The sequence below is a fragment of the Colletotrichum fructicola genome (genome assembly GCF_000319635.2).
Source record: "Colletotrichum fructicola Nara gc5 chromosome Unknown KSG_Nara_v1_contig11, whole genome shotgun sequence".
NCBI lineage: Eukaryota > Fungi > Ascomycota > Sordariomycetes > Glomerellales > Glomerellaceae > Colletotrichum > Colletotrichum fructicola.
This window is the reverse complement of record NW_027094061.1, coordinates 1,660,557-1,679,464: the sequence shown is the minus strand read 5'-3', so window position 1 is coordinate 1,679,464 and position 18,908 is coordinate 1,660,557. Positions and strand designations below refer to the sequence as shown.

Below are 18,908 nucleotides of genomic sequence, written 5' to 3'. Positions count from 1 at the left end.
GATTCGGGAAGACTCCGCGGGGACTTTTGCGCAGGTAGACGTAACAACCATTGCCTTCTTTTCTGGAGCGATGCTGATAAAGCGGGCTGCTAGAAATAGCCTGTGGACCAAGCACATCTTGGTTTCGTCCCCCGCCGAAGCATTGGGTTCTCGTGGATGGAACCTTCTTTCAAACCATGCTTCTTATGCATAAATCAGCGCTTTGGATCCGGGGGAGCGACGGAAATCACTTTGTTGCGCGGGAACTACGTATTTTGTGAAAGTCTCTGGATAGCCCAACACGGCAAGCGTACCTTGAGCCGACGGATGTCGCGTTGGCACCCCCCGGAGCATGGGCTCCCAGCTTCCGCACAGAACTCGGGCTGGCAGTTGATGAGAAACGCAGTTAAACAAAACTGGAATAGTAAGTTCGCTGCAGTCCAGGCCTATGTGGCGTGCTGTGGAATACTTCTGGTCCGCGAAACCGCCACAGCAGGGAAACGGTATGCGGTAAACAACTGCAAGAATTGGCCAAGGTGGGAGAAGGAAGCCTGCTCATGTGATGAAGGGTCACGTGTATTATCTCCCGCTGGGGCGAAGGAGACCCCGCTTATAAAGTCCCCTATCAAATCGTAGCTGTCCCCAGTCCACAGATGATCTTGGGCCCCCAACGCACCCTCTCTGCTGCTGCGTCTCTCGCCATACACAGGCGGCGTAAACCATCCATCTTCACCGTGAGTCAATTCACCCACCAGGCTTTTGCCTTTGAACATGGGAGCGATGCGCAAGAGCCATCGTGACCGGACGTGATGCTGACGCAGCGCGTGTAGACACTACTGGACCGGGAGGACGCAGCGTCGAGTGCACAATGACAATCATGAGTTCCAGCAAGACTGGCTTGTGTGCTGACGGATACGGGCCGTCGAGACACCAAGAGTCTGATTTGTCTTGGTTGAACACTGGTTCAGCTCTCTTTACTCATTTCACCCATCTCAACTCGAACGACCTTGATACCAACCTCAGATTGGCAGCGAAAGACATCGAAGGGAAGAACCGCTCGGAGGCCACCAGTCCGACACAGATACTCCGCAAAAACCATTGCCTGCCTTGTTCACGGCCGGAAGAACTCGTAACTGCGTTCATTCGGAGATGGATCGATCCCAAGACGTCTTGCCCCACCAGGAGAGACGCCTTTGCGCTGGTTATCATGGGCCTTGGCCAACCTTGCCAACAGGAGCAAGTGTCCTGGACAGGAATCGGTCCGGCGCCAAACTTTGCAGCCAAACCCGAAATCAGCTATATGAGGCTGGCCATTGACATCATGGTCGATCGGGAGCGTGGAAACACCCTTGAAGATGCTCAAATATATTTCCTGGTGGCCCTCTACGCCTTTCACAATGGCGTGTACACCGAATGCAGTCGGCTGCTGCCACGAGCGATCCGAATTCTTTGTTGTATATGGAAATGGTGAGGATTGACGGACAAAAGATAACTGCCGCGGCTAACTATGTTCCAGGCACGACCTTATCTGGTCCCGAAGCGACAGAGATTGGTTCGTGATGGCCACCTTTGCCAATTGTATCTACCTCGAGATGTATATGATAAGCCGGCGGTGTTGGCCTGTGCTCCTGGTGTGTTTTATGGTTGGGCTTGTGTTGTTCATTGCCGCTTGAAGGCGGGCTGAATCCTTGTCCGGCGCGACTGAATACACCATTTCTCCTCGGCCATGAGTGCAAAAGCGAGTCGAGCCTAGTGCCAAGCAGCAAAGTGATTCGAGAAATGCCTGCTTCAAGGATTGGTATTGGCGCGGAAATCAGTGGATGGCTGTCCTGAGTCATGAATAGCGCTGTTAACTGCCACTGCGAGCCTCATCCGTGGCCGTCAGAGGAGCCCGACGGAGACGACGTACAGCACCACGCCGAGGGGCTCTCGTCATTCATACAACATGTCATGCGGGGGATAGCCAACGGGTGCAGACTCACGTAGGTGTCCCATGCGAGGGCGACGCAAAACCAGACGAAAGCCGGGACTGGCGTTGGCAACGGTCACTCGGCTGGCTGCGGGGCGCTGGGGAGCTTGTACGAGCCCGGCCCTCGATTGGGCCACTGCGCCGAGCAGTTCGCACGTCCTAAAGCGTCTCGCACGACAGAACGGCTGTTGGCTGCGCTCCGCGGCAAGGCGGCCTTGGTTGCGGTAGCCACTAGCCACGGAGCCAGTTTGCGATCCTCTGGAAGAGCACCGGTGTGCAGGGATGATTACTCGGCCGGGCCCCACCCACCTCGAGATCAGCAAAGTGACCTGTCCCCCGTCGCGAGAGTCTCGCGCACCCTGGCTCGCTCCGTCAGGGACCCCTACGACGGGGCTGGGTACGCACGAAAGTGTTCTGCCAGGAAGTAAGGTACGAGCGGGCCCGCATGGTGCCACCGTACGAGTCGCCCTGCAAGGTGCCCCGCCTGTGGATGACAGGGGAGGTGTGTGATCTGTTTTCTGCTATTAGTGCTCCAGGCGAGCGTCAATGCAGGCTCCGGACAAGGGTGAGAACAGGCCTACCCAGTACCACCGTCTGTGGAGCCATTTGTTGCTGCGTGCACCCCCGAAGCTCTGACCAGCGCTTAACCGCCAACGGAGGTCCCACTGGATTGGGATGAACTGCGGGCCGGCAGGGAACACCGGCCGTTCCCTCGGTCTGTGGGGCGAGCTCATCTTGTCAGGTCAGGGGTTGTCAACGACAAGTCTTCGTCCTCGTTCACCGCAACCAAACCTTATATCGCGAAACATTGGTGATCGAGAGCGCGGTGTTGCTCGGCGCGCGTCTCATGGAACGCCACTCTTGGCGCTACTGGCAGAGATGAACAGGCTTCTAGGTTGTTCATCAGCTGTTGATTCATGGCGAGGCGGGCTGGTTAAGCCTAGGAAAACTATGCCTGGGGTCTACTCCAAATGAGATGCTTTAACATAGGACCGCGGATGACCAATCGCGGAAGTTCCGGTCCACGTGCCTGCCCACTGCAAAAATCTCAGTAATGTCTGGGCCGATTGCTTACTTGAACGATATGTTTTACGATAAGACAATCGGTACTGTTCGGTATTGCCCCTCGCCGAGGATTATGCAACATTAGTTTATGTTGTGAGGTTGCGAAAGCGTCACTGTTGCTTCTGTTCACACAGTGAGGGCTACGTCATGGCATCAATTGATAAATAAATAAATTCTCGTGCGTTTGGTCGTTCAACTGTGCTAAACACGTCTGTGATCCTCGCCGCACTTCCAAGCTCAGATGTTGGACATGAAGAGGGCGATGCACTCGCCCTCAGTGATTGCCCCCGCCACGAGCTGGTATACGATCAAGTCGCTTAATCACCGCTCCGAGAAGGGCTTTGAGAATTTGGGTTGAATCAAGCTTGCCAGATTCCCCGTCCTTCCAAGTGACGGTGTCAACAATGTCGCGAACGTCTTTAAGTCCATCATCGAGCTTACAGAGGGCCTCTTTGGCTCCGGGCTCATTGCCGACCTGGAAGAACTGTATGCCAAGCTGGTGGGAAGGGGCATCGAGCTTGTCAAGCTTCTTGGCCGCAGTGAAAATAGGGGCCTCTACATCATCGGAAGGAGCCCCGTCAGTGATGACGATAATGTTCAAAGGTTTGACACTTTCGACGTCACCGTTCTTCCGTTCTAGCAATTCCAGATAAGGCTTGAGAATGTGGTGCAGGCGTTTGCCGGTGAATGTAGCACCTCGGGGACGAACTGTGTCGAAGATCTTTGCAACAGTTTCGCTTTTCTTGATGTTGAGACGGCCGCTGGAGGCCTTTCCCTGGTTTTTGTCTCCTTTCTCTTCTGTTTGGTTGTTCAAAAAGTAGAGGTCAATGCCGTCTGCGTCGTGGGCAACGCATATCAGAGTAATCGCTTGGAGGGCGCGCTGCACCTCAAGCCAAGAACTGCCCTCCATCGAGCCTGAGTCATCAATGAGAAAGACGGTGTCGAAGGATGACAAAAATGCATAAGGATCCTCGGGGGTCGAGGCAACCAAGTCTTGGTGCTTCGAGGATGAGGAAGACTCAGGCTGGGTGTCATGAGAATCGTAGGCAGGCGGAGGGTCTGCATCACCTGTTCAGCCATGAGTATTGATGGTTTTACTTGATTTTCTTCATGTAAACTCACTTTCACCAGCGTTTGCAACACTGTCATTCTTGCAGTCGCTGCGTTTCCCGTTGCCGCCTCTTTTTGAAGGGCTCGTGAATTTCTTCAGTAGTTCTCGTGGGGACTTCATGTTGTCGACGTGGTCCAGCGATATTCCGAAAGCACTTGGAATAAATGATGGCTGGCGCTCGAGGCTTTATAAGGTGACAACGTTGGTGACAAGAAAGCCTAGACGGTGTTCGCAAGGGGCAGGTTGACTAAGGGAAAGACGGCACTTCTGGGGGCTTCACTGCTACCAGGTGGACCGACCGGGCAGCGCAAAATGCGAAAACCTTTTGAGCCATGTAGCAAGGCTCTCTTTACAGGGTAGGCAATTGATGTGACACTGGCAAGGCACACAAAGTAGATGATCCACACTACCAGCCCACCCCCCCCCCCCCCCCCCCCCCCCTCTCCCAACCTACTCGTCTGGCGCAGTGGCTAGGCGCCATTATTGATGCAAGCCCTGGCAAGCGCCCGAACAAGCATCGGGGGCATGAATTTTCAAGCTGGACGCGCTGCCTGTGAAGTGCTCCCTGCAAACACTGCTGAGACATTTCAGCCAAGTGGGACAGAGACCCACACCGAATCCTGTCAGAGCCAAGAGGACACCAATATAAGTTTCCACGTGGGTTCCAAAAGGCCGAATGCTCGCCCTTGACCTCACCTCGACCTACAGTTGTCGACAGTGAATCATCAATTAAAGGCTGCCTAGGAAGATGGGGAAGCGCCTCTTTGTGATGGACGAGGCAGGAAAGGTAACATACCCCCAGTCGCCTTTTTGGAATGCAGTCAGGGCTTACGCATAGAAGGGACAGGGAAATGCACCAAAAAGACGGAAGATGGGACCTTCATGTGCCAAATGCAACAGTCTTCATGAAAGGGTTCATGCTTTGGAGATTCGCATGCTATATCTGGAGAACTGCATATCGTATTGGCAAAGTTGGATAAGATTTATGGAAAATTACATCACGGCACAGCGGCTAAGGGAATCGTCACCAGATGAATTCTTCCCGGATGAATTCGGGATTATAGCCGTCTGAGACGGAAGGGTAACGAAACAGTAAAGTGATTACGCCTGACGACCTGATTGATGACTTACCCCATGTCATAGGTCTTCTCGCTATAATGCACAGAGCGACGCTGTAGCTACTAGGACAAAGAAAACATCCTCCCAATACGTGTACCTGTCGAAATTGGACGGGTTCAGTCTTCTATCGCTATATCGCACGGAGTCCCAACTCCAGGAGGCAAGTCGAGCGTCGGGGTCAGAGATCCTGGACGGATATGTTTGGAATGTTCCCCCACTGCCGCAAGATTTCCTGTCCGAGACGAGAAGCTCAATCGTTATGGCAAACCCCTCTGCTACCATTGGAACACAAATCGGCTGCTAATGATCACACAAGAGAGAGATTGGACTGACGGGAACATGATGTGTATGATCTAGAGAACTACTTACAGGCGTCGGGTGCTGGAGAGGGCTGTAAGGCAGATTCTGCCACTCGCTAGCAGGCCACAGGAGTGGGGGCCAGGTGGCTACGCCCATCGCAGGATATTACGTAAGGTGGCTAGGCTCAACAAAGCGGGGAAGCAAGCGGGGAACGAAGATGTCCATATCCAACATCATCTCGCACATCCACCATCAACATGACAGTCGAAAGGATTGGAAGACGAGTTGTCGTCAGCATCAAGCGATCAAGCAATTACGGAGAAATTGCATGGGAAAACCCCACAGAAACTATTGATACTGTGTTGGAGAGTCTGAAGGGTCAGGGTTGGGTGCCTTCGGAAACAAAGAACGAACAGCCCGACGTGAGGCTGATCATCAGCAAGATCACGAGTCAAGAAACATTGATTCTCTTTGACTTGTTCCATGACGGGTATGACTTCGAGACTGCGCATTTGTACGGCCAAGATCTTCCAGTTCTCCTTGTTGCGATGGGTCGAAGAGGCCACAAAGGCACACACCCCGCGGATGCGCTGATGACTCGGAAAGTCAATTTCGAGGTCAGGTACCTCTACAATCGAAATGGATGGAAACCGCCTCCTTTCAGCGAAGATGCCCGCACAGGTTCGGCCTGGGCAGTTCTACAGAAGGATTTCCGCGATCACGAGGCGACAAGGAGGCAACGACAGGACGAAATAGCCGCTCGAAAAGGTAACGATCAATTTCCATGCCACAATCCCCTTGCGAGAAATCGGCCTCTAGTCTCTAACTACGCGGGCTCTGTAGACACTCAAAATCGCCCGGGTTGAGGGTGGAGGTTATCTTCCGCAGCACATGTCCTAGTCGCTGGATTCCAAGAAAGCAAACCCGAAGACTGTGTGTTCGAGATAGAGTAGGTGAGAAAAGGATGGGTACAGCAGATAGAAAGCCAGGGAGTGACCTCAAATCTTGCTTGAATGGATTGCTGCACCGAAGCAGCCGCGTATCCGAATAATATTGATCGTCGTTCGTCAGTCAACACATGGACCAGGCCGGTGGCAGGGGGAGACGGCTGATCCGTGGAGCAGATGGACAGCTGTGGCGCGAGCTGGACACCACCCAAACCGTAAGGGGCCAGGGCGTTGACAATTCAAGGGCAGCTGCAAACACCCCCCCTTCCGGCCATGCTGGACACGAGCGCCGCCCACCCCGGTACCCTGACGAGGAGCTGCGAGGGCCAGCATTACATTGCACCCCGCCACGAGATCATTCAGGTACTTGGAAACCGCTCCTCGTAGGGCCTAGCCATGCTCAGGCCCCCTCCATGCTCTTAACGGACCCACGCGCAGGCCCTGAGCCGGTAGAACCTCACGCTCCCAAACGCGGCGATAAACCATCCGTACCAATATGCTGGTGAGATGCGACGGCCCACTGTGACGAATCCTGCGTCCACATGTGCTGCGGTCCAGACAGACAGGTATAGTGCGTCAAGCGACAGCGGTGCATCGCTTGATGCTTTCGCCAAGCGGACGCCGCATCCTAAGCTCCGTCTCAAGTCGGTCATGCAGCTGGGGAGTTGTGGTGCCCTCGCGAGGAACCGTGGCTGGGCGTTATTCTCATGAGCGAGGCTGCAACCCAAGGAGTTCCGTTGGTCGTACGTATCTTCAAGGCCCCGCACCGCAACCTAGCAATATCCCAAAAGAGCAAACAAAATAAGAAAGACAAACACCGCAAAATGGCCAGTCTCTCCTGACAGAAGTCATTTGTAGAGAACACGACTAGAGATTCCACCACCACTTGGTTCTCAACCCTAACTTGACACACAGACGTCTCCCGACACTTCTCGCATCGCGACTCTTCACGCCCATCATGACAGCGCCCAAGCCGGAACCCAAACGGGCACCTGCGGAACTGGTCACGAATCAGCTCGAAAAGCCTTCGAACGACGACAGAGACTACCGCATCATTCTCTTCCCCAACAAGCTTGAGGTCCTGTTGGTCCACGATCCAGAGACAGACAAGGCCAGCGCCGCCCTTGACGTCAATGTCGGAAACTTCAGCGACGAGGACGATATGCCTGGCATGGCCCATGCCGTGGAACATGTACGTTTCTCCACGCTCGAAAATATTATCCCTCGTGATCGCTTCCCTTGGCTGACATCGTTTGCGCAGCTTCTGTTTATGGGCACCAAGAAATACCCTGCAGAGAACGACTACTCCCAGTACCTCGCCCTACACTCCGGCGTCTCAAACGCATTCACGACAGACACTTCCACCTGCTACGTTTTCGATGTTTCTGCAAAGCCTGCCAACGGAATGGAGCCCTCGGCCTCGAACCCTTCCCCCTTGTATGGTGCACTCGACCGCTTCGCCCAGTTCTTCATCGAACCTCTCTTCCTCGAATCGACCCTGAACCGAGAGTTGCACGCCGTCGACTCTGAGAATAAGAAGAACCTACAGGACGACGCGTGGCGACTCTATCAGCTCGAGAAGAGCTTGTCTAACCCAAAGCACCCCTTCAGCCGCTTTTCGACCGGCAACTTCGAGGTTCTCAAGGTCCATCCAGAGGCCAATGGCGTCAATGTTCGGTCCAAGTTCATGGAGTTCCACGAGAAGCACTACTCGGCGAACAGGATGAAGTTGGTGGTTCTGGGGCGGGAGCCTTTGGATGTTCAAGAGGACTGGGTCGCAGAGTTATTTGCTGGAATTACCAACAAGAATCTAGTGCAGAACCGCTGGGAGACTGAAGTGCCCTTTCGCGAGAGCGAGCTCGGTGTCCAGGTGTTCGTCAAGCCGGTGATGGACCTGCTCGGACTGCATCTTGTTTTCCCGTTCCTCGACGAGGAGAACATGTTCGAGTCGCAGCCCAGCCGATACATCAGTCACCTGATCGGCCATGAGGGACCTGGAAGTATTATGGCCTACGTCAAGGAGAAGGGTTGGGCCACCGGTCTGAGTGCCGGCGCATACCCCATATGTCCGGGCACTCCCGGTATCTTTAAATGTGCTATGGCCCTGACCGACGAGGTAAGCCTGAATTTTGTCAACTTTACGATGATCTTACATGCTGACGTACCCCCTAGGGTCTCGAGAACTACAGGGAAATCGTCAAGATCTTCTTCCAATACGTCTCTCTTCTCCGAGAGTCGACGCCCCAAGAATGGATCTTTGATGAGATCAAGATCATGGACGATATTAACTTCATGTTGAAGCAAAAGGCGCCAGAATTCCGCTTCACCAGGAATACCAGTGCCTTCATGCAGAAGCCTGTGCCGCGCGAGTGGCTCCTCAGTGGACACAGCCGACTGCGCAACTTCGATTCTGAGCTAATAAAAAAGGGTTTAGCTTGCCTGGGACCTGGTAACTTCCGCCTGACCATCGTTTCGCAGAAATTTCCTGGCGACTGGGATCAGAAGGAGAAGTGGTCCGAAGCTGAGTACAGCAAAGAGAAGATTCCTGACGAATTCATGGCGGACATTGAAAAGGCTGCTTCAAGCTCAGCTCCCGACAGACTTGTGGAGCTTCAACTTCCCGACAAAAACATCTTCATCCCCGAAAACCTCGAGGTTAAGAAGGAGGAAGTCAAGGAGCCGGCCGTGGCGCCGCGTATCGTCTGGAATGACAGCACCACTCGAACGTGGTTCAAGAAAGATGACACCTTCTGGGTGCCCAAGGCGAACCTCGTCATCAGCTGCCGGAACCCCAAGATTTTCTCGACTGCTAAGAATGCCGTCAAAACTAGGATGTTTACAGAGCTTGTCGGAGACGCGTTGGATACCCACTCGTACTGTGCGAAGCTTGCAGGCCTACAGTATAGCGTTAGCCTTGATGCCCGTGGCTTGCGCCTCAGCCTCAGTGGATACGATGATAAGTTGACGGACCTCTTGGAGCAGGTTCTCGGCATAATGTGCGACATCGAGATTAAGGATAAGAGGTTTGACATCATCAAAAATGACCTGAGCCGAGAATACAATAACTCGGAACTTCGACAGCCCTACCACCAGGTTTCAGACTACACGGCTTGGCTCAACTCTGAGCGTCACTACGTTGTTGAGGAGTATTTGGCTGAGCTACCTAACATCACTGCTGACGACGTCCGCCAGTTCAAGGAGCAGACGCTTTCACAGCTGCACATTGAAAGCTACGTGCTTGGCCACCTGTGCAAAGAGGACGCCCTCAAGCAGACTGACGTGATTAAGACAACGCTGAAGCCCCGTGAATTGCCACGCTCCCAGTGGCCCGTCGTTCGATCCCTGACTCTTCCTGCTGGATCAAATCATGTCTACAAGAAGACGTTGAAGGACCCAGCAAACGTCAATCACTGTATTGAGGTGTGGCTATACGTTGGCGATGATAGCGACCGCATGACGCGGGTAAAGACAAGACTCCTTGGCCAAATTATCGAGGAGCCAGCATTCAACCAACTCCGAACCAAGGAGCAGTTGGGCTATGTCGTCTTCAGTGAGGCTCAAAGCTTCTCGACCACCTGCGGCTTTAGTTTCATCATCCAGAGTGGGAAGAATCCCGAATATCTCGAGTGGAGAATTGAAGAATTCTTGAACTCGTTCTCAAAAACCTTAGAACTCATGGTCGAGTCCATTTTCGAGGACCACAAACAAAGCTTGATTGCGGAGCGCCTAGAAAAGCCCTTGAATCTGAAAGAGGAGAGTGACTGGCGTTGGGGCCAAATCTGGCGAGAGTTTTACGACTTTGACTGGTGTAAGTTGACAAATATGTCCAAACTTGAACGACGTGCTAATTTGTGTGTAGCTGCTAAAGATGCTGCGATCGTTAAAACAATCACCAAAAAAGAGATGATTGAGTTTTACTACCGTCACATCAAGCCAGGCTCTCCAGGACGAGCAAAGTTGTCGGTCCACCTTCATGCTCAGGCAGACGGTTCCATCGGAGATGCCGAGTCGGATAAGATTCCGGAAACCAGCAGCAAGGTAGTTCCCATCACAAATGTCCATGAATTTCGAGGTGGTCTGAATCCCATGATTCAAACTCCCGTGGGGGTCCTAGAAGAATTCATGGAGTGAAGAAGCCCGCTGGGCACGGCTTTCATAGAAGAGCAACAACCATTGAATAGCACGAACCAGTAATAGTCATGTAGTTCCTAGTCGGTGACTCGTTCCGAACCCATCTTCTTCAGACACGCCAAGCTACCTTCCGCAAGCGGAAATAGTGACTTTGATCATGGGCAATCTCTTTGCCTCTGGTATACGACTACGGCCGGGAATATTTCTCTGCCATTTCATAACAACTAATCGAAGGCACCCAGCGCCCAAAACTCAGTCACGTCCTCCCTCGTCATCTCGCCTTTCTTCGCCATGAATAGTGCTCATCCCGCGGCCACTGTGGCTGTTGGCTCTGTCACCTCACTCGTCGCCCTCGTCACAGCCAGTGTCACATGTCGTCGCCTCGGTCGATGTCCCCGTCCTCTTGCATGCAGCTCATTTCTTCTGGCTCATGCCATCGGTACCGCGGTCTTCTGCGTGCTCTTCATTCAGTGGTTTACGCATGGGAGGCAGTGGACCATTCCCCTCCTCGCCCAAGCCTCATGCCTGAACGCAACACAGGTAGAATCTCTTAACATTCAAGCCCATGGAGTCTGACGAGAATATGTAGTTGATTCTTCAAGGCCACAGACGGCGTACGCCTGAGACGAGACTCTTTTTCGCCGCCAATCTTACTTGCGGGGTCGCTTTTGTTGTGACGTCCGCAATCGCCAGAAGCTACTGGTCATCGTTCCTTCTGCAGCCCTTGACACTTGTTCTTTCTGGTAGTGGCATCTGGTCGGCATGGTCTTTCAGAAGCCCTCTCCGCGCGGCGCTGATGTCGCCTCGGTGCAACGGTGTTTGGTTTCTCGTCACCAGCTACACGCTGCTGGCATGCCACGGACTCTTTGTCCTGGCACCCCTCGCTGCTCTTTTCGAGGACGTCGTATCCTCGTATCTGGTACGTCTCCCCTAACAATAGAAGCCTTTGCTGAGTTTGTGCTGTGAAGGCTGTCTTTTGGCTCACCCTGCCGGCAAACGCCTTTCTCACATGCTGCCGAGCTTATGGTGTGTTCTGGCATAGCAACAGGGGTCGAGTCTATTTGGAAGAGCGTGGTGCAGTTTTCAATAAGCAGCTGAGCAGAGAAGCTGAGTCCGGATGTTGGGATGTTGCGGGACCTGAAAAGGGTGCGGTCTAGCGGAAGACACGATGGAGCAGGCACGTCGTACACTGTAATAAGGTCCTTGGTTCTGGCGATTTCAAACACAGCGCTACATGCTGTACAGGTGCGACTTTTACTTCTTATATGTACAAATGTTACCATATTTTCTCATCGTATCATTATGAATCCATCACTGTCTCAGACTGATCCGTGGCTCATCGCGCGCCTGCGTACGACATTCACAGTCCCGGGCGACCCCGCGTGAGTCAAATAATGCTTCGAATACACCAAGGCCATGTATGTCACCAGCCCTTCGAGTGGTAGCCCCCGTAATCGTCCTTGGAGACGTACTGAGGAGCGATGGAAAGATCCTCATTGTTGTTCATGTAGGCCTTCTCGGGATACTGCTTCAGGTTCGCGACATCGTGAGAGATATGACGGCGCTTGAGAACTGCATTGGCGGTAGAGGACTTTTGTTGACGCTCCCAGAGCAGGTTCCGTCGGAGAGACTCGGTAAGCTCCGTCGCGAGCATGTTGCGTCGCGTGGTTCGGGGGGATGTGGGGATCAACGGACAGCTTTCGCTGTGTCTTGCGAGGATAGGCTGAGCAGCGGACCGGGGCACCTCGTTGGTGAGCTTTGGAGATGAAGATCGGTTGCCATGCTTCATCATCAGCAGAGAATCGTCGGAGTCGCTAGGAGAGGTAGCCAAGGCAGATTGGGCCGAGTTGTTGGTGCGAGCCTGGTGATCGATCATGAGGGTGATGAGAGAGCGGCGCGAGGTCAGGTTGGGTTTGGAGTCGACGCGCTGGAATAACGTCTTCTCGTCAATGCTGGACTTGTTGCTGTCTTCGATCGAGTCTACCCAGTCATTCTCGTCGTCAATGGCGCTCTCGTCGACATAGTCGGTGTCCGAGTCGTCAGGGGAAGTGTCGTTAGTGGCGTCCCCTGGGATTTCTGACGCAGCGCGAGAAGCTGAGGCTTGCGAGGAAGAGAAGCTGCCGTCGGTAGGGTTGTGGGATTTGTTCCCGGGATGCGGAGCGTCTGGGGAGTTCTCCTGTTCTGGAGAGGAAACAGGAGTGACAGATGTAGGATGGTTATTCGACAGTGATTCAAGCGCCGTGGCAGGCATCTTCTTCGGGGGCATGTGAGGTGTGGTGGTCTCTTGACTGGAGTGGAAGAAATCTTCGTTCCCATAGCTAGTGGAATTCTCTGTTCGAACGAGAGGCCGTGTCTGGCTAGGACCATCGTTCAATTGAATACCGGGGGTTTCGTCTTCACTATTCGATTCGACACTTCTGGAAAGATGCGGTGGTTCTTGGAGGAGTTAGCTACTGATCTGGATGATCTCCATGAACTGGATTTCTTACGCATCAGCATGGTGTGAATGTTGTGAGGATCCACGCTCTCAATTTCGCCAAAGGCATCGGGGTTCACGTTCGAGTAGATATCGAGAGGACGAGGCATAGCGAAAGGCGAGCGTTTGCTGTAGCTCAAAGAGTGGTAAGCTGGCGAAGGACGCGTCTACATCAACATCATGCCTCATGACGCCAATCGGGGCCAGTCGCATTGAAGTATGTGGATGTGCCACCACCAGAGACACCGGCGGTGACATGTCAGATACCCTTGCTCGCGAAAAGAAACGCCATACGCAGCTGCTGTCGAGAATGGAAAGATGCGTCTTGTGGTGCGTGGGAGGGAATCAGCAATGGTAACACTGTTGCCCGCTAGCACGCTCCTTGTCACAGCTTAACTATCTTGCGCTAGCTTGCGCGGGAGTGTGGAGACAGCGGACAGAGTGGAGGGTGGTGCTCACCAGCTGTGCGGGGCTGTCCTCATTTCCCCGACCGGAAGCCGATGACCAGTTTGCGGAGAGCCATCGCGCTATCGACGGGGAGGATTCAGCCGATGGACAGACGGGACTGTCGTGGGGGTCGCATGTGGATGGCGTTGCTTTGTGCTGTGTCTGGACCTTTGTGATCGTCGCAAATTGTGCTCTCGGCTTTGGCGTTGGTCCGCTTCTCAGAGCTCGAGTATGTCAGCTCCCGGGACCTCTATCAGCATTGTCTGTCTCACCTTCCCTGCTTCCAAATGTGTCCGCAGGTGATGCCGTCGACTCGTAGAACTGTTTCTGCTATGGTTGTCCGCAGAAGGCAGTGTCAAGTGGATCAGACACAACACCTGGGCACGGCGTGCTTTTGTGTCTCTTCGAGTCGCAAGGCGTCCACGACGGTTCGCCATTCAACATCAGGCTGCGAGGCACCACGGTAGGCAGACAGCAGTCGTGTGCGCTCACCGCCGCAGCTGCAGTCATCACCTTGGGTCGGGGCGAAGCAGGCCAGTCACGTTGGCGTTCATCGGCCAGGTCACATTCACAGTATTGCACATTCGGGATGAACAAGGTTAATTCTGGAGAGTAGAGTGCTGCAGATACATGCGCCCGTTCCCCTTGCTTCCTCTCGTCGATCAACTCCAAACCCCTGATTTTCACCCTAGCGATTATACTGTCCAGGGTCAGCAAGGTTCGCGTTCGGTCAGGCCTGTCACATACGACGACGCAATCTTCGCAACGCGCGCCGTGGACGTTGACCCAGCCGGGGCAGTCCACGCCATGCTTGTATCTATTGACGCAGGGGTAGCGGTCCATGATTCTTCTCGATGCTGCGGTCGCTCGCGTGTGGTGTGATTGGCTTGGAGGGTATGAAATGTGATCGTGGTGAACTTGCGGAAGCCGGCACTCCTTCTGTCAGGACTCGCTCTCTTTATCACTCAGCTTGCGCTCTGAAGTCTTGCTTAGCTGACTCGAGACGTTCTCAACAGGATATTTCTCGCTCACGAATAAGAAAGTATCCTTGACGTGTCGCTCCCTCCAAGATACTCCAACACTGGATGACCGCATTCCGCAGCTAGCCGTCGAGTGCCCAATGGGCTGCCTGCGCCGGTCAGCAAAGGCGACGGCATGTCCGCGATTGGCTCAGTCACTGGCATGAGAACACCCATGGCGGTCGGCGAATGCGAAGCTCGCGGAAGCTGCGCTGGCCGTCGCTGCGCAAGACATGAAGTCGAAAGAGGCTCCATCGATTGGCCGGGCGTGGGGCTCCACCTGCATGCCAAAAGCGGGCCGCGTGTGGGACGCTAAAACGTGAGATGAGCTCCCCACGTTGTGTGCCGGAGGGCTGCGAGCACGGGGCATGTCTGTCGCACCCCTCCATCCTAAGCCCTCTGAAGGTCGCCTAGACGCACACCATGCTGTGCGTTGTGCTTCCACACCCACCCACCATAACACTTGCTGATCAGTGCACTCCCCCATCCACTTCGTCTCCCCGGTCAGGGATCCCCATACAAGCTATATTTGTTGCCCTGCAGAAAAGCTCGAGCCCCTCGGCCAAAGTCACTCGCTCCAGCTGAGGGCGGCCGGTGTGCCAAGCGTACATGAGAGCCCCAATTTGGGCTAGGCTCAAAATGCCCACACCCGTGCGTCGATGCTGGCCCGTTGCGCCCGCAAAAGCTGTTGTCGTCTTGTCACCATGGCCTCTAAATTGATCTTCGGTCGATTCCATCGGATCGTCGCAAGGTGATACGCTGGAAGAGGGGACAATTTTTTTCTTTCTGATTATTTCTCTCTTCCGACTCTCCCAGTCTATGCCAAGTGACAGCCGGCCGTAGATTGTCTGTCGACGTGGCCCTAAAGCGTTTGAGAATAATTAATGTTCATGTCTACGAGCACAGATCGTCCCACCCAAAGAGAACCCAGTTGCGTCCTGCCGACGGCATCATGTCTCTTCAGCCCCCCTGGGATCCCAGTGCCATAGCGGACAGACTCGTTTCCTTACGCAGCTGTCTTCTTCAAGCTCGTCCCGAGACCTTTTGTTATTCGGATTTGGCGTCGTCCCCCGGATAGTGTGCCTGTGACAGTCAGTTTCTAGTCATCAGCTAACGAGACTGGACGTACAGTAACGCCTTGCCAACGCCGTTCCAGGCAAGGAAGTGTGCGAGAGTGTCAGAGCTGCTTTGTGTCTCCTCGCCAGCCAGGCCATTCCAGCCATGTATCTTACCCTGCGCAATCTCACGCGCTAGTCCCGGTTCATCCGGATAGAAAGCATCGATGTGACGTGTGTTTTCAATCCCGATTTCTTGCATCATCCGTTCGACTCTACGGATCTCGTCGCGCTCCATCCTACTCAACGTGTTCCTCGTCCGACTGGCAGATGATGCCGCGCGATTCAGGTCCGGTACGGCGACCTGAATATCGATCGTTGCGCCGGGTTGGAGAAGACTAACAGCCCTGAAGTTTAGCGTGTGTCTCACTCATGCTCGCATCGTAGGCAGTACCTGTATAGTTTGTTCAAAAGACGCCGTGTAATGGAAGTTCCGACAGTACAAAAAAGCACATTATCAAAAGGATCTCGAGCGCCGACATGGTTCTCGTCCCTGCCATTGTCAGCAGGCGAAGTGACAAGAACTGGGTGGCATACATATACTCCGTGAATTTGAACTCCCCCGAGTCGTCCTGGCATTTTTCGAAGTATCCGGCCATCAGTCTGGAAAAGCGATCGCCGATAATGACTGTTAAATGTGTGATGTCCGGGTCCGACAGTTCAAAATGTTGCAATCGACGCTTTAGCATTTCCATGTTAAGTGCGTTGTCGTCGTCGTCGTTGCGTCTTTCTGAGAATTCTTGCGTGGTGGCATCGCGGTTGTCTGAGCAGTAGCCCTCGTCATCGTCGCGGTTGTCTCCCATGATGTCGTCTATGTCCAGTATTTTGCTGAGACTCACTGAGAATATGATTCCCGGCTGTACAGCTCCTGTCGAGAACTGAACAGTCTTATAAGGCACTGACAGTGGTGCACAGCCTCATCGCTCATTTCACTCCTCGACAGCCAATTACCAGTGGCGGGTCTCGGCTCGCCCACTGCTAATTCTAGGCCCCTAACTAACATGAACCAAAAGCTGCTTTCAGGGGTCCTTGTGACGGTGACGACGGAGCCAAAACCGTCCGTCAAAGAGCTCCTAACGCATTCAGAGTATTGTCATCAGCTTTCCTGGTCAAGAGTGGAAGCTGGATTACCACTATTCTAGACGGACATTCGATCTTGACCGAAATGGCCCCCAACTGGAGCGTCCAGGTGGTTCGCAAACGTCTTGGCACAGGAAAGTAAGGCGTAGCTCGCCGCAGAAGAGCCAAGGCATCCCACCGACATATAGAATACCATCTCAATAGTCATTGGGGCATTAGCATAAGCAGTGGAGTCCCTGCCCGCCTTCGTAGCCCATAAATCGAAGGATTGTTTCTACACAGCTGACATTGACGCTTAAGCATCTGATTTTTGCACTTCTCGTTACTGTGCTCGAATAGGCGCGCAATAATCAAAAACATATAAACGCTCACCATATGTGGCGGATGCGGTTGTTCAGTATTAAGATGTGAGAATAATTAGGGGGTTTTCTTGAACCATGTACCTGCCGGCCTTTTGGCAGCCACTCCCGAGATCCTAGGGGTACTGGCGCCGGCCACCAACTCATTCTCTCATAGATTCACAATCCTACAACTCCCACGGCCGAGGCATCCATTTTGCTGAGATGGAATAGCTTGAAAACTATCAGTCTTGAAAGCTCTTCGACGAAGGATAAGAGAAACTTACTAGTTGCAATAAGCATGGATGGTGGTGTCTGTAAGGGGCTGGCCCCTAGGCTTGTTCAACGTAGAGGTGCCGTCGATTGACTATTCTAAGCTGAAGAAGGAAGAAAAGACTTTACAGGGATAGGCGCCTAACAGCGGTGAAGCAGACCGGGTTAGGCGGTGTACCCCGGCAGAATAGTGGGTCCAACGGAGCCGGATCTCGGAGACTGCTCCGGCAAAGCCGGAGATATCAATCCGGGCTCTAGCCCGTGACAGTGTCCTCGGTTTCTTTCCTTGCTTTCTTGACGAGCTCGTCGTCCAATGCCTGTCTTTCTCCGGCGAGAGCCACCCTCGCTTTTATGAACTCGTTCATGGTTATGGCGAACCAGTCTCCAATGATCCTCTCTTTCTTATTGTCGGAATGTTTGTTGATGTGAAGCTTCCGGCGAACGGTTGACACGATCATCCCGATCTTTTTGAGGTCCTGCGTGATGGTGAAAGGATCGCCAATTGGCTCTTTTGACGTCCTTGGAGGTTCCCACAACATCCGCGACAATTTCAGTAGCGCGGAATCTTTGTGCAGGCTGCCATCGTCGCTCAAAGGAATCATGCCGACTATTTCTATCTTTAACTCACCTGCAGCTGCCAGGCATTGAAGCACATTTCCACGAAACTCTGGCCAATTGTTCATGTATCCGAGCTCTCGCGAGTGTATCAGATCGTATTTTCTTTTTTCCTTCCACAAGGCGTGCTGATCGACTTGAAGATCGACGTTATGCCGGAGAGTGCGGCTACGGACTGTCAGCCCTTGAGGTAGGCGCAGTAATCGACTACATACAGCGGCGGGTGCAGCAGCGGGTCACGGAATCCCACAATTTTGACTTCCGTCAATCCATGAGAAGCCATCTCCTCGGCTGCTTGAATGGCCCAGATTGCGGTATTTGTTGGAAAGACCAGAATGCATTTGATGCGTTCTAAGAATGGAAGCGAAGACGAATATTCAGACAGTGTTCGATGTAGTAAGTCGTGTGCGTTTGCTAAGAGGTCCTGCGACGGCATTAGCATAGAGACCCAACAGCAGCAGTCAGGCGGCACATTTTTCGGGTACTGGTCAGTTCCATGCTTATCAGTCATCGTGAAGCCTGGCAATTTGCCACCTTCAGATCGAAGCAAGCGAGGGGGAAAAAAGGCAACCTTTGCGTTGCTCGTAACAGTTCCACAGAAAGCATCATACCGGCCTCACTTTATGTAAAAGCCAGGCGATGCACCGCTTAGTTGATAAATGTCAAATTTTGCTCTGATCCTTGTTTCCAACATGCAGGAGGTCCCGCAGGTGCTCTGCGTCATGTGATGATATTGGAAATGATTGACAACGCTGTCCTGGTGATATTGATCTCTTTACAGGGTAGACCTGGAATTATTTCACTCGAGTTCCATCAGGAATGAGTTGCCTCGCAGAACCAGTTTTTGAGCGTCTGGACGCCATCTCTGTAAGGGGCTGGCCCCTAGGCTTGTTCAACGTAGAGGTGCCGTCGATTGACTATTCT

At 53.3% G+C, this 18,908-nt stretch overlaps 6 protein-coding genes across 6 annotated transcripts; 2 read left to right on the top strand and 4 right to left on the bottom strand.

Annotated features, from left to right (window-relative positions):
• Positions 1-3,287: 3,287 nt before the first annotated feature.
• On the bottom strand, positions 3,288-4,244 carry CGGC5_v017009 (uncharacterized protein; the record flags this gene model as incomplete). Its single annotated transcript, XM_066153690.1, has 2 exons — positions 3,288-4,081; positions 4,136-4,244. 2 exons carry the CDS (start codon positions 4,242-4,244, stop codon positions 3,288-3,290), a joined length of 903 nt encoding a protein of 300 aa, XP_066006769.1.
• Positions 4,245-5,800: 1,556 nt separating this feature from the next.
• On the top strand, positions 5,801-6,409 carry CGGC5_v017008 (uncharacterized protein; the record flags this gene model as incomplete). The annotated part of the gene is made up of 2 exons (XM_066153689.1): positions 5,801-6,311; positions 6,387-6,409. The coding sequence occupies 2 exons, from the start codon at positions 5,801-5,803 to the stop codon at positions 6,407-6,409; spliced, it is 534 nt and encodes a 177-aa protein (XP_066006770.1).
• A 354-nt stretch (positions 6,410-6,763) lies between these two features.
• CGGC5_v017007 (putative zinc protease mug138) lies at positions 6,764-10,621 on the top strand (the record flags this gene model as incomplete). The annotated part of the gene is made up of 6 exons (XM_066153688.1): positions 6,764-6,853; positions 7,220-7,233; positions 7,406-7,682; positions 7,752-8,606; positions 8,663-10,298; positions 10,350-10,621. 6 exons carry the CDS (start codon positions 6,764-6,766, stop codon positions 10,619-10,621), a joined length of 3,144 nt encoding a protein of 1,047 aa, XP_066006771.1.
• A 1,423-nt stretch (positions 10,622-12,044) lies between these two features.
• On the bottom strand, positions 12,045-13,207 carry CGGC5_v017006 (uncharacterized protein; the record flags this gene model as incomplete). Its single annotated transcript, XM_032027417.1, has 2 exons — positions 12,045-13,057; positions 13,111-13,207. The coding sequence occupies 2 exons, from the start codon at positions 13,205-13,207 to the stop codon at positions 12,045-12,047; spliced, it is 1,110 nt and encodes a 369-aa protein (XP_031876196.1).
• Positions 13,208-15,673: 2,466 nt separating this feature from the next.
• Positions 15,674-16,481, bottom strand: CGGC5_v017005 (uncharacterized protein; the record flags this gene model as incomplete). The annotated part of the gene is made up of 3 exons (XM_066153687.1): positions 15,674-16,025; positions 16,073-16,171; positions 16,216-16,481. The coding sequence occupies 3 exons, from the start codon at positions 16,479-16,481 to the stop codon at positions 15,674-15,676; spliced, it is 717 nt and encodes a 238-aa protein (XP_066006772.1).
• An 803-nt stretch (positions 16,482-17,284) lies between these two features.
• CGGC5_v017004 (uncharacterized protein) lies at positions 17,285-18,495 on the bottom strand (the record flags this gene model as incomplete). The annotated part of the gene is made up of 5 exons (XM_066153686.1): positions 17,285-17,330; positions 17,384-17,411; positions 17,998-18,152; positions 18,200-18,408; positions 18,457-18,495. 5 exons carry the CDS (start codon positions 18,493-18,495, stop codon positions 17,285-17,287), a joined length of 477 nt encoding a protein of 158 aa, XP_066006773.1.
• Between the last annotated feature and the right edge of the window lie 413 nt (positions 18,496-18,908).